The sequence below is a fragment of the Podarcis liolepis genome (assembly GCF_965112155.1).
Source record: "Podarcis liolepis genome assembly, chromosome: 8".
NCBI classification, from domain to species: domain Eukaryota; kingdom Metazoa; phylum Chordata; class Lepidosauria; order Squamata; family Lacertidae; genus Podarcis; species Podarcis liolepis.
The window spans coordinates 63,615,067-63,628,365 of NC_139560.1; the positions used below are offsets into that span (position 1 = coordinate 63,615,067).

The 13,299-nt window shown below is 41.4% G+C and overlaps 1 protein-coding gene across 2 annotated transcripts in view; it reads left to right on the forward strand.

The window, feature by feature from the left end:
* The first annotated feature begins 1,325 nt into the window (after positions 1 to 1,325).
* BLOC1S5 (biogenesis of lysosomal organelles complex 1 subunit 5) overlaps positions 1,326 to 13,299 on the forward strand; it is a 36,134-nt gene continuing 24,160 nt past the window's right edge. Inside the window, exons 1-5 of one of the 2 annotated variants that reach the window (XR_014529641.1) lie at positions 1,326 to 1,547; positions 4,907 to 4,989; positions 7,259 to 7,388; positions 8,539 to 8,597; positions 12,706 to 12,898. Coding sequence is in view for 1 of the 2 variants with exons in the window: in XM_083519764.1 (XP_083375890.1) it covers positions 1,427 to 1,547; positions 4,907 to 4,989; positions 7,259 to 7,388; positions 8,539 to 8,597; positions 12,706 to 12,882 (570 nt within the window). In the remaining variant the exon portion in view is untranslated. The remainder of the gene's footprint in view (positions 1,548 to 4,906; positions 4,990 to 7,258; positions 7,389 to 8,538; positions 8,598 to 12,705; positions 12,899 to 13,299) is intronic. The other variant, XM_083519764.1, reaches the window with a different exon arrangement.

Consider the following 13,299-nt stretch of genomic DNA (forward strand, 5'->3'; position numbering starts at 1 on the left):
TCCGGGTTCGGCGCGGTGCACAACCTGAAAACGCACAACCTGAAGCGTCTGTAACCCGAGGTATGGCTGTACAGTATTTGGCTTTTTCTACAGCTGTTCTTGATGCTTTCTCTTTATGGTTCTGGTTTCCCGGTGTGCCTGAGGAAAGATGGAGAAGGAGGTGGCTAGGCAATCAGTCTACACCTTAAATGTTTTGAGCGACAATCAAAACAATCAACAATACTTTTTATTTTATGACATGTTTTTACCATCTATCGAGGGCAGATTCACACCATACATTCAGAGGGCACTCAGAGCACATTTAAAGCACATGAATTACCACAAATCATTCTAGAACCCTATAGTTTTCCCCACACAGACCTACAATTTCCAGTACTCCTAATAAACTACAGTTCCCAGGGTTCTCTGGGAGAAGTTGCACATTGTAAATGGGCAATGTGCATTGAGTTTAAAACCCTCTTAAAACACTTTCAAACCGCTTTAAAAAAAACTGGTAAAAATTTAAAATACAAAAACAAGCCACGTGCACTATCACCCATCAACAAAGGCTGGGACCCCTGACCATTAGGTCCAGTCGTGGCCGACTCTGGGGTTGCGGCGCTCATCTCACTTTATTGGCTGAGGGAGCCAGCGTACAGCTTCCGGGTCATGTGGCCAGCAGGACTAAGCCGCTTCTGGCGAACCAGAGCAGCGCACGGAAACGCTGTTTACCTTCCCGCCAGAGCGGTACCTATTTATCTACTTGCACTTTGACATGCTTTCGAACTGCTAGGTTGGCAGGAGCAGGGACCGAGCAATGGGAGCTCACCCCGTTACAGGGATTCAAACCGCCAAACTTCTGATCGGCAAGTCCTAGGCTCTGTGGTTTAACCCACAGCGCCACCCGCGTCCTAAGGATTACCAGGGGGTATATCGCATTGAGGTCAGTGCCACTTCTGAGTAGACAGGGTTAGGATTGCACTGTCAGGCATCCAAACAGTTAGAAAACTTGCATTTAAAAAATGAAAAATAGAGCTCCTCCAAATTAAAAGCAGCATTTTTACATTATAAAGTTGGGGAGGAGATAAATTAGTACAAGAATGTAAAAGTAAAAAAATAAGAACACGCTCACACACAAACACAAAGGGATCTAGCTATCTTATTCCAGCTGGAGGCTGCTTTCTTCTTAACTCTTTAACACTAACCATCATGACAGCATTGAACGAGCATATAGGCTTGGGTGACGTCATAGCGATCGACCCCCCCCCTTCCCGCACTCGGGCTGCGAACTTCCCCGCAAAACGAAAGCGCCTCCTTGCGCATGCGCTGAACTCGCAAGGCTTCCCCGCCCTGCTCTCACACACACTACGGCAGCTGCGCATGCGCTGTCCAAGCATTGAGCCCAAAGTCATCCCCGCCGCGGCGGTTGCTCGCAGTAAGGAACGAGATGAACGGTGGGGGTCCCGTGACCCTCAGCCCAAGTAAAACTGGAGAGCCGCCCCTGTCCGGCGGCGCTAGTAAGAAGCGAGGCTCGCTGGGGGCGTCGTCCTCACATCCTATATTAAAGGGTAAGAAGGGCTCGGATTTTTAACCCTCACTGAGAGAATAACAAACGCGGGTGGTGCGCATGCGCAGCATCGGTTTCTCAGTCTCAAAAGAAGTTTCCTAGGGCGCATGCGCGACATAGGTTCTCAAGTGGGAAAGGCGCCTCCTGGAGCGCATGCGTGAAAGTGTCCTGTTTGAATGGGCTTCTCTAGTTCAGGCGGTTGTTGCAAAGGTAACATTTACAAACGTGCCCGGAATGGAAAGGGGCGCTAGAGCTGGGGAAATTGGATAACTCGTGAGGAACTCGTGAAACCGAGTTCCGCGGTGCTTTTTAAAGAAGTGTGTAAATGGGATTGCAGACTCCAAAAAAATGGCCATGGGCGTGTAACTTGCATAACATTTGATAATTTGGATCCTAGGTAAGGTATGCATCTCACTGTGAAAAAATTCTGTGGAAGAGTTTTATTTGAAGAGGAGATCTACTCTGTTAGTATGAAGAGTGGAAACAAATAAGAGCATATTCATAAGAAACTCCTTATCTGCTCTCTTCCAGATAATCATTGAGAGAATATACTTTTAAATGGGTTGCTGCCCACCCTTTTTGAAAAGGTTACCAAAAGTTGAGTATAAAATAAGAGTGATATACCAGGGATGGGAATCTCATTCAGCCTGAGAGGAGATTTTAACGTGGACAGTTTTCCAAGGGCCACATTCCGGGGGTGGGTGGAACAAATGACAAAACAAATGAAACAAAACAGGCCAGCATACATGGTGGCAAGCCAGCAGAGATTCATCTGCCTGACTTTTAAGAGTAACTAGCAAGTCATGGCCGTGTATTTTCTAAATTCTTCCAGTTCTAACAGTGTTAAGCACCTAACAGCAACAATAGCCAACCATTGTGCCTCGTTCTTAGGTTGCAATACTATGCCTGAGAGTAAGTCCCATTGAACTTCCTTTTGAGTATCCAGCGGTATTTGTACTGCAAGGTATTCCATTTTCTTTAAACGTTTAAAAGTTGCCAAGTGTTTGACTCTCCATGGATTTGGAAGGCCTTGCTGCAAAGCCAGACCTGGAACAGCTCACTGCCCTGGAACCTCCAGCACTTTTCTGGCCTGAGAACAGGGCATACTTTGGTAATATGGCGCTCTGAGCGAGGACAAAATTTGGCAACACCCCCTGCCCGGATAAATATAGGTTTTATTGATAATTTTGTTGGCATCTGTCTGCCTCGGGAGACAATAGAGGAGTGCAGCTTTGGGGGGGGGGGTCAAACTGTTGGAAGGTTGCAGCACCTGCTGTGACTGATATGGGAAAGACATGCTTTGTTGCAGCTGGGGCAGATGCATAGCTGTCAACGTTTCCCTTTTTTAAAGGGAAATTCCCTTATTCCGAATAGGATCCCTCGCAAGAAAAGGAGAAAGTTGACAGCTATGGGCAGATGAAGGCGTCTGGTTGTGCTGCTGCAGATGCACCACGGCATTTCTTCTCTCTGCACTGCTCCCAGAGGTCATTCCTGGAGGTGGCAAAGGAAAGGGAATGAAACTTAGACAGGTGGGATACCTTTCAAATGCCATGCAGATCATTCCACTTTTTACTGTGCTTCCCAGTGCTGTGTAATGCAGACTCATATTATTAACAAGGGACTTTTGGCATGGTATTCTATACAGTGTGCTGCTTGAGCAGCAATTGAGTGGTGGGGGTAGGATTAGTATAGTGCTGCCTTGCAAATAAGGAGCTGTAATGTGGATTCAGCCATAGTCAGAACAATGTTTGGGTACAATATTCCCTGCAAATCTTTCCTTAAGATTTTGCATGTAAAAGTCCACAAAAATTGTTACTCCTTGTTACATGCCTGATTTCAGATCTTTGGAAATTGCTTAGAGATTAGCGCTGGGATCCTCTAATTGCTCTGAAAAATTCCTAACAATCCAGTCCTATGCTAGGTTATACATGGGTTTAAAGGTAAAGGGACTCCTGACCATTAGGTCCAGTTGTGACCGACTCTGGGGTTGCGGCACTCATCTCACTTTATTGGCCAAGGGAGCCGGCGTACAGCTTCCGGGTCATGTGGCCAGCATGACTAAGCCGCTTCCGGCGAACCAGAGCAGCGCATAGAAACGCCGTTTACCTTCCCGCCAGAGCAATACCTATTTATCTACTTGCACTTTGACGTGCTTTTGAACTGCTAGGTTGGCAGGAGCAAGGACCGAGCAACGGGAGCTCACCCCGTCATGGGGATTCAAACTGCCAACCTTCTGATCGGCAAGTCCTAGGCTCTGTGGTTTAACCCACAGCGCCACCTGCGTCCCTATACATGGGTTTAGGTACAACTAATTCTACATAGATCAGGTTTTTAAAATCCCAAAAGTTATGATTGAACTGCAAGACCTTTCAGCTTGGAGAGTGGTGGCAAATGTTGAGAGGCTTGACAATGTCAATGATGGAAAGGGTACAGACTGAGCATAAAAACCCCAATGAGCTGAATAATAATGAAGTTAGTAAAGCCTCTTTTATTTCTTTAAAAATGTGCTACTCCAACTATTTTATAAAACATTAGAAAAATTTTCATTAATCTCTGTGTACAAGCTTTAAAATGCTCAGTTATTTCTGTTGGATATTATTCTGTCTACAGTTCTAATTGCCTTTTTTTTTCTTTAGGAAGCAAAGTACAACAATGTTGCAAAGTTATGTGCCTATCCTTTCATAATTAAAAGGCCCTTTACATGTATGGCTGCCTCCTCTGTTAGCCAAGGGGACGGCATTTTAAGGGTGATACAGCCCAGGCTTCGTATACAGTGGTACCTCGGGTTAAGTACTTAATTCGTTCCAGAGGTCCGTTCTTAACCTGAAACTGTTCTTAACCTGAAGTACCACTTTAGCTAATGGGGCCTCCTGCTGCTGCCGTGCCGCCGGAGCACGATTTCTGTTCTCATCCTGAAGCAAAGTTCTTAACCTGAGGTACTATTTCTGGGTTAGCGAAGTCTGTAACCTGAAGCGTATGTAACCCGAGGTACCACTGTAATTCATTGGCTGTTTTACTGCATTCAAACTTGGAACTAGACCTGGGCGATATATCCATAGATCACCCAGGACTGATATTAGGGGCAGACCGTGATGATGAATATTATTTCACTATAAGGCAGCAAGTCTAGCAAAACTATTTCATCATCATCCTGAAGGCTGTTCCCTCCATGTAGCTAATGGAAAAAGAGTGAAAAAGATAAAGTACAATAGAAAGGAAGAAGTGGCCTGCCAAAAGAGGAGATGGAATTTGGGGGTTGGAAGAGAGGGAATATCGGAGAGACCATGATTTCTTGCAGGTCCCTGATAATGCATACATGTTTTTATTTATCATGAACATGTCTCGTTACTTTTCTTATAGATGTTGGAGAAATATATTCCAGACTTTTGGATCACAGACCGGTTATTCAAGGAGAAATTCGTTATTTCATTAAAGAATTTGAAGTAGGTTTGATATTCTATATTTTGAAATAATGTACCGGTATCTTGTAAATGGGGGAGGGATAGTTCTAAAGTACAGTCATCTTAAGATTTCAGAGAAATGTTTCATGAATGGCTGTTAATCTTTTTTATAAATAATATACTCATCATTCTGACAAGTAAATATTTTTATAAATTACAACAGTTATTCAATCATCATGTTAACATTTCATACTCCCGACTCCTTCCCCCTCTTTCTGTGGTTCTTTACATTTCTTTCCATCTTCTTGCATGCTCCAAATTATCTCAACATATTCTGTTATATATTCTTGTATATATCTCATATGTATATTGAAACTGCAGGTTTTTACATTCATCCTGTCAGTGTCTTAATCTGTTTACAGTTTGTTTGTAAATACTCAATAAACCATTGCAATTCCTTAAAAAAATATTGTTATCTTGATTTCTTGTTCTTCCAGTAAGTTTTGCCATTTCTGCATAGTCCTTAACTTCTGTATCCATTCCTCTCTCATCAGGACCTCTTCTTTTTTTCCATTTTTGGGCAAATAACATTCTTGCAGCTGTGGTTGCATACATAAATAAATTTCTATACTGTTTAGGTAGTTCTGATCCTATAATTCCTGAAAGAAAAGCTTCTGGTTTTTTAAATAAATGTTAGCTTAAACATCTTTTTAAGTAAACTTTAACCTTATTACAAGACCACCACAAAAGAAATAAGGTACTGTACCTTCTTTCTCTTTCTCCAACACATATTTGATTTGGATTTATACATTACTGCCAATCTACTAGGTGTTAGGTACTATCTATATAGCATTTTCATATAGCTTTCTCTTAAACTATAACCTGCTGTAAATTTTATATCCACATTCCATAAATATTCCCATCCATTTCTATATTATTACCAATATCTCTTGCCCAATATACCATTGAAGATTTCTTATTTCTTTCAGATTTTCCACAACTCTGCCTCCTACATTTATTCCATTAATGCAGGGTTTTTCTTGTTTCTTCTTTATTTTCCAAGCCAATAATTTCCCTGACTTGTTCAAATTGTTTCTGCTTTAAATATTTAATTTCCCACTCTATTTTCTGGTTTATTATCATTGAAGATTGTATTTGCAACATCTTGATATCCTGTTTCATTATCTCTTTTCGAGGGGAATTTATTCATTCTTTTCCTTTCCTTTTTATTTCTTGTAAATTTTCTTGTTTTTTCTGCCCTCTTATCTTTCTTTCATATGCACTTTTTTGACAAGTAAATATGGAACAGATTATCTGCAGCTTTTGGATGTTTGCATTGCTCATGACTCTGTCTCTTGAAAATGCCAGCTGTTGACATTTGGGGACCAGATCTTTAAAACCATGAAAATCATAATTTGGCAGTGTTTCAAAGCATCTAAAACTTGTAGTTTCATTTACCACCACAAAGACTATTGGTGTGATTTTTCTTTGTTTTTTTACTTTTTAATAAAATATCAGATTGTACGGCTTCTGGCCTTACTGTTTATCTGCCCTTTAAGATCCACCCAGAAGGAAAGACACACCTCTCCTTGTCTCTTGCCACTGTCTTTAATACTGTCACTGCTGCTGTTTCTAATAGAAGAAACTACCACATTAGTTTTCTCTCTCCATGTTTTCATGAAGGAACAAATGATAGCAGTAGCAGGAAAAGGCCAGCAGGGGAGGAGAAGGAACTGGTACAAATAAATAGGCATTTGAGAGCATTCATGGGGAATCTCCTTCCCATACCTGCAACATTTAAAATTATCCCAAGGAAATAATACTAAGTTCTTGATTTTCATAACCTGTCTGAAAAATGAAAGCATCTTTTAAAATTACCTATAATGTAATCAAACCTATATTTTCCCATATTAACTAGATACCTTTGGGGTTTTCTTGTTTTTAAATGTTGAATATATTTTCCACAAGATGGCAGCAAAACTTCAAGCTGAATGGCCAGAGTAGAGGTGTGTGTGGACCCTGAATTTAGTGATAGCTTCCAGTTGGTTTCTGTTAAGAATTGTTGATGAAATGAGCAAAAGCAAAACTTTGGGTATATTTTTCGTTTTTGAAAAATAAGGTGTGTTAATAATGAGGTTGTGCTCCATAAACGTTTAGAAGCATTAAGTGAGAAAGTTCTAGATATTCTGTACTGTTTAAAAACATTTTTAAAGGGGGGGGTCCATTTACTAACTTCAAGGTAGCATCTAAATAACAGCAAATGAACCTTGTGGAATATATAGAATTTCCCTCTTTTTAACTTTCTCAATAGGAAAAGCGTGGTTTCCGAGAAGTGCGGGTTCTTGAAAACTTGAAGAACACAACTTTTGAGACAAATGACCAAACTCTGCCAAAGTGTGAACAAATGATGCAGGGGAACCTAAATGAAGCTCTCGGGAGATGTAAGCTAGAAATTATTGGTTTTCTTCTACGCCTTTTACAAAGTGCTTGGATTCTTAGACAGACACTAAACAGCTCCACATAAAGTTGGAGTCTTTATGTAAAGTAGCCATCAGGTGGCCCTTTTATTCGCACCATTATGGGCTATATTCAAAAGGAGATAAAGACGTGAGTATTTTCATCCTGAGCTTTCCCTGATGTTTTAATTGTAGAGGGAAACTGCTATTTAGTTTTATAAGCACTTTGCCTTTTCAGCAGTAGGAGATACTACCATGAAAAGAAGTCTCTGACTTTACAAATTGTCCTCCCTATCCCCTCCTTGTTATGGCTGTTAACACTTCCATTTCCTGTAAAAACAACAACAACATCCCATTCTGAGCAAGGCTAGCAATGGGTGGGCATGTCAAATGATGCATGAATTCGGTGCATCATAGTTAGGCCTGCATGGCTCTAAAGCAGCAAGATGGGATCTGGGAGGAACCATCCAACACACGCACACACACACACACACACACACACACACACACACACATCCCATGGTATGGTTGAAAGGTACACTACCTTACTGAAGCTAAGCAGTCTGGATCTGGTTAGTGTTTGGATGGGTGACCACCTGGGAACCATGTGTATGCCACCCTGGGTCCCATAATGGAAAGAAAGCAGGATATAAATGTAGGAAAATAAAAACCACTGTATGAAGTTGCAAGAGTAAGAGGGCTGGAGATATACACAGGCAGCAAAACTTGGGAGATAATTCTATTCCTCTTTAGCCATCTATTTATAAGTTATCATGTTTAAAGCAGAAAATAGTTGCGGATATTACAGTTTTACATAGTGTTTTTCAGCATCCTGCATAGATCTAAATGTCTCAATGACTAGCAGAAAAAGTGTTATGCAACTTAAGTGAATATTTAAATTAATAGAATATGTGTAGGCACAGAATTTAGACTACCTTGATTCAAAAATCTCAGTGGCTTTTAAAGTTTACCCATGTCAAAAGGCATCCTGACAAGGGCATCCTGACTGGAACTAGATCACAGTATGGTTAAGATCCACAGCTTCTCTGTGCAGTGAGATTAAATAACTCTTGTCAGAAATGTGTCTCTTAAGATGAGAATGGCCAATGAAACAATTGTAACCTATACATTTCAGTACAGGTAGCCAATGAAATGATCAACAGACTCCAGGGGAGAGAGCAGGAAGAAAGAAAGGTAAGGATTGATAAACTAGTTAAGAACTAATGCCGGGTCTAACCTGCAAGGTATTCTGGTGATAGTCTACGTAGTTTTTATGTAGTTTTTTCCTTGCACCAAAACACTGTATGGTTTCAGAATAATTGTTCTGCGCCTTCAATCTTTCCTTCTCTACTTTTTCCTTCCCTACACCTACAGCAAGTTAGGTTTTGCTATGGTAAATGGGATTTTGTGGTTTCTTTTGTTCATTTGTTTGTTTGTTCTTACTATCTCAACAGCAAGTGTTCCGCTGCTGAGTCTTTACTTTATATTATAATACTGCATTCAACACAGCATATAAGCCAGCGAGGAAACAACTAGCTGTGAACCAATTAATGAATGCTTTAGCATATGCTTAGTAGTGGATGCCTTACGGTTAAATACAATATTTTTGTCCAGGTACATACCGGCTTTCTTGTCACTGAAAAAGCATGCTAACACACAAGGGGAGCTATGCTACCTCTGCCCCAACCACCATTCTGCCTTTCAGCTTGTTAAGGGCTACTCAGTGAAGAAAAGGAACCTCTTGTATTTGTGGAGGCTCCCCCCACCCTCGCATTCTGGACCTTGAGGTTTTCTTGGGCTCCAAAAGTTTCAGAGAGCCTCCGTGACCACAAGAGACTCACTTTTTCTCTAGGTCACCCTATCTAAGGTGGAAGGAGACAGCAATGGGGGGAGCTAGCACCCTAGTCCCCACATCCTCCTCGCACGTGTAACACACTTTCCAGATGACTGAAGGGTGCTACTATTAATCCATAAACTTCAGCAACATGTTGACTTCGCCACTTTGTAACGGCTATTTAGGAGTACAGTGGTACCTCTGGTTGCAAACGGGATCCGTTCCGGAGGCCTGTTCACAACGTGAAAAGAGCACAACCCACAGTGGCGCGTCTGCACATGTGTGGGTTGCGATTCACCACTTCTGCGCATGCGCATGGTGTCACTTTGCGCGTCTGCGCGAGAGGCAAAACCCAGAAGTAACCCTTTCCGGTACTTCCGGGTCGCCGCAGGACGTAACCTGAAAGAACGTAACATGAAGCAGACGTAACATGAGGTATGACTGTAATGCCAATCCATAGTTTGCATTCTGCAGACTTCTGATATGTTGCATGTGTTGAAACTGATGATCCCTGAGACTGCCTGTGGCGTTCGTATGGAGCCCCCGGTTGTTTCACGGACTATTGACCCGTAAACCACTAATCTGCCACCAACCAGGTTCTGTCCGATAAAACACTTAGTCTCAGTCGGGTTCTCAAGTTAACAACAAAGATTTTAGTTTATTGCAAACACAACTAAACTTTAAATGCATTTGAAACACTGTTACCCTTTACCCTCTTAGTCTTATTGTATCCTGTCTCTAACTCACTCTAACTCTTCTACCTCCCCTCACACAAGAACCAATTGCACTAACTGTCTCTCTATTTTCAACTGCATTTTCCCAACTGTCTAAACCTCTGGCTAAGCCTTTTAAAAACAGGTAGGCTCCGCCTCTGGGCTTTTCTATTGGTCTACCTATTAACCCTTTCTCTCCCCCTGTACAGACATTTCCAAAAGAACGGGCAAACGCCACACTGCCAAACGGTAATGTGCAAGAAATTTGCAGATTCCTGCAGTGCCTTCAGTAAAACAAAAGTTGGTTCTAGAAGCTCACTTTCCTTCAGAATAGCTGCAAAAAATGTAGAAAGAGGTTGAGGAGAGCCGCCATTAGTAAGTCTTCAAGAAGCACTATAAAAATAACGGAGTTACTAGATCCTCTTCCACTTTCTCGGTATGTGGAAAGTTTTTCTTAGAATTTCCTTCACAGCTTGAGAAAGGGGAAAGAGATGGTTAAAGAAACCCAAATCCCTATTTTTCGTGGAACAAAAAATATCCAACAGAATGGAAATGTAAATCTTTCCTGCTTAGTTGAAAACACTGAACATATTATGAATACAGCTTATTGAAATGGAAGTGTTTCATACTTGTGGATGTTATTTAATGAAAGGCCATATTATAAGAACATGTGACTCACTGGAATCTCTCACATGGCTGCACATTGCTTGTTTGTAATACAGATATTCTAAAACCTCAGGATTAGGAAAAACTGTGCAAGAAGTTAATTCTCCATGTTAGTTCTGTACTTCACTATTATAGGCAACCTGTTCAGCTCTTTAGGCTGTAATAGAGCTGCATTGTAAGATGGCTGCAGCTACAGTCAATGTTTCTATTTGTATATGAAAATGATGGATAACAGTTAAATGATATCAGACGTAATATGGAGGTAAAATTCTCAATTTATTCAACTTGGCTAAAATATTGGGAGTCTACCACAGGTACACACATTCCCTCCCCTTCGCTTACACACAAATTCTTTCCTTTAGCCATGATGCATCTGCACCAATGTATACCTTTACCCACTTCAAGCGCTGGCATCAGCCACTAGTTTGAACCTAACCACAGTTATTAAAGTTAATATTGGTGCAGATATAATACAGTACCATGGTAAGAAAGCTCCAAAGAGGTGGTTTCAGGTAGGGCTAGGCAATGTATTGATATGTAATCTCGGTTGGAAGTCCATGTGGTGATATCAATTTCATAGTTTTTGACCTGGCAATATATCGCAAATCATGATGTGCATGTGTGTGCTATGCAAAAACCACAATGTGGGGGGAAACGAGAAGCCAGCCAATGCCTCTACATAGCCCCATCCTTATTTCAGACATGATTGCAGACACTTTCTGTCAATACATGTGGTAGCAATTTATTCATATATCTGTTAGATTTAGCATGGTGACGGCTGTGTGAAGACTATAGGAGATCCGCAGCCAGGAAGATTTATAATGTTTGTGTATAATGTTCAGAAATAGTGCAATAGTGAGGCGTTAGTATTGGCTGGGGTAAATGTATGTTGAACATAATGCCCCAAACCATAGAATTGACCATATTCTTATGCCAGTCTTATCTTGTATCACTTTATGCCTTAATTGGAAAGGACTGCTGAAAAATTCTTTAGAACCAGCTTTAGTTTGCTCACCAGATTTCCCTTCCAGCCTTTGCACCATCCTGGGAAAGCTGAAAATTATTATTTTTTAACTGATGGCTTTCCCCAGTTTATGTGCGTCATTGGGCAGCTTAATTCTACATGAACAAGACAGTCCTGTGTCCTGGCTACACTTCACATTTCTTAAGATGGAGGGCGACAAATACTAAATACAAGGTTCCTGTGATAGAGGGTCACTTTTTATTTTTTAAAGGAGCATATCAAAATCAGTGGTTCATACATTTTGCTGAAGTTAGCTATCAGAACTGGATAAGAGAGGTTATTAAATGGAGTTTGCACTGCTTATTAAACTTTCAAGTTAAATATTGAGTGTTGCCAGTCCAGAGTATAGCCAAGCACTTACTGTGTCTGGGTATTTATGTTAAAACAAAAACAAAGTGTCTGATAGAATGATTTTAAAAAGACAGATTTTGCTTTGTTCATTTACTTAAATTTTCCTTGTTCTGCAACCGTACCCAATGCAATTTGTCCGCAGCACTGTAGAATAGGCAACAACCATTTTGCACAGGGGTTACGTTCCTGACCCTCCCATGTGTTGGCAGAGTACGTGGAAGCCCCTTTCACCCCCTGCCCCCTTTTCCAACCACTTCTGGGTTACGGCGATGTGTGCATGCACAGTCACACATTAGTTAGTTGTTGCCTGTACACAATTGCACATACTACAGGGAAAGCGCTAGAAACAGTACCATCCAATTTACAAATAGCAGCAGTGTAAGAAAAAAGGCAATAACGAAGGGGAAGCCACAAATTAGATTTAGCAGATAGCAAATAGCAATTGCGGTGAGGAGGGGATAAATCAGAATGAAAGCAAGCCGCAGCAGGGAGAAACTGAAGCAAAAGCATGGTTGGGCAGTTGTTTTCTCACCCATGATGGTGGCAAAGTATAAGGGCCCCTGTTATAGTGAAAGCTGGTTTCCATTCTTGCCTTGTTAACAGTGACACCAGGTCTGCCCTGTAAACTACTTGTCATCTTTTTTGTTATATTTTTGTACCACCAAACCTAAACTGCATGGATGTTTTCTTTTGTAACGTCCTTTTCCTTCTCAGCTTCAGACTGAGAAGCTAATGGCTGGTGAAACACGACGCAGAGCTCTGTGGGAGGAGTTTGTGAAGGAGCAGCAGAACGCAAAAGCAGTCGTGGACGAAGAGCACATCAAAGCAATGGAGCGCCTCAGAGAGCAATATGACACAATGGAAAAAGACCTCGCCAAACACACTCTCTAAGAAACTCGCGTGCTCAGTAAGACTCCTCCTCATTTGCAGTATTGCTTTTCTTCTTATTCCAGCATCTTCCAATTTCAGGGTTACCAAGGAAGTACCAGAATTCAAATAGCATAGCAGGAATAACAAGGAATTGGGGAGGGAGGGGCTCTATAACGACTGTAATTATTATTTGGCACTGATACTGGTGGCATTCAGATGATCAAGCCTTTGCTTAATAAGCCAGGATATTCACAAGCTCAGTGCCTTCACACACACTCCCTTTGCTCCCCATTTCCTTTCAGTGGAGAAACAAACCAGGAAGCCACAGTTAAGCATAACTTCCTGTTGTGTCTGAACTGGGAAACCATGCTTAATAGCTCCCAAATAAGTGAGAATTTGTAAGCCAACTTTAACTCCATGGACATGGTTTATTGTGGC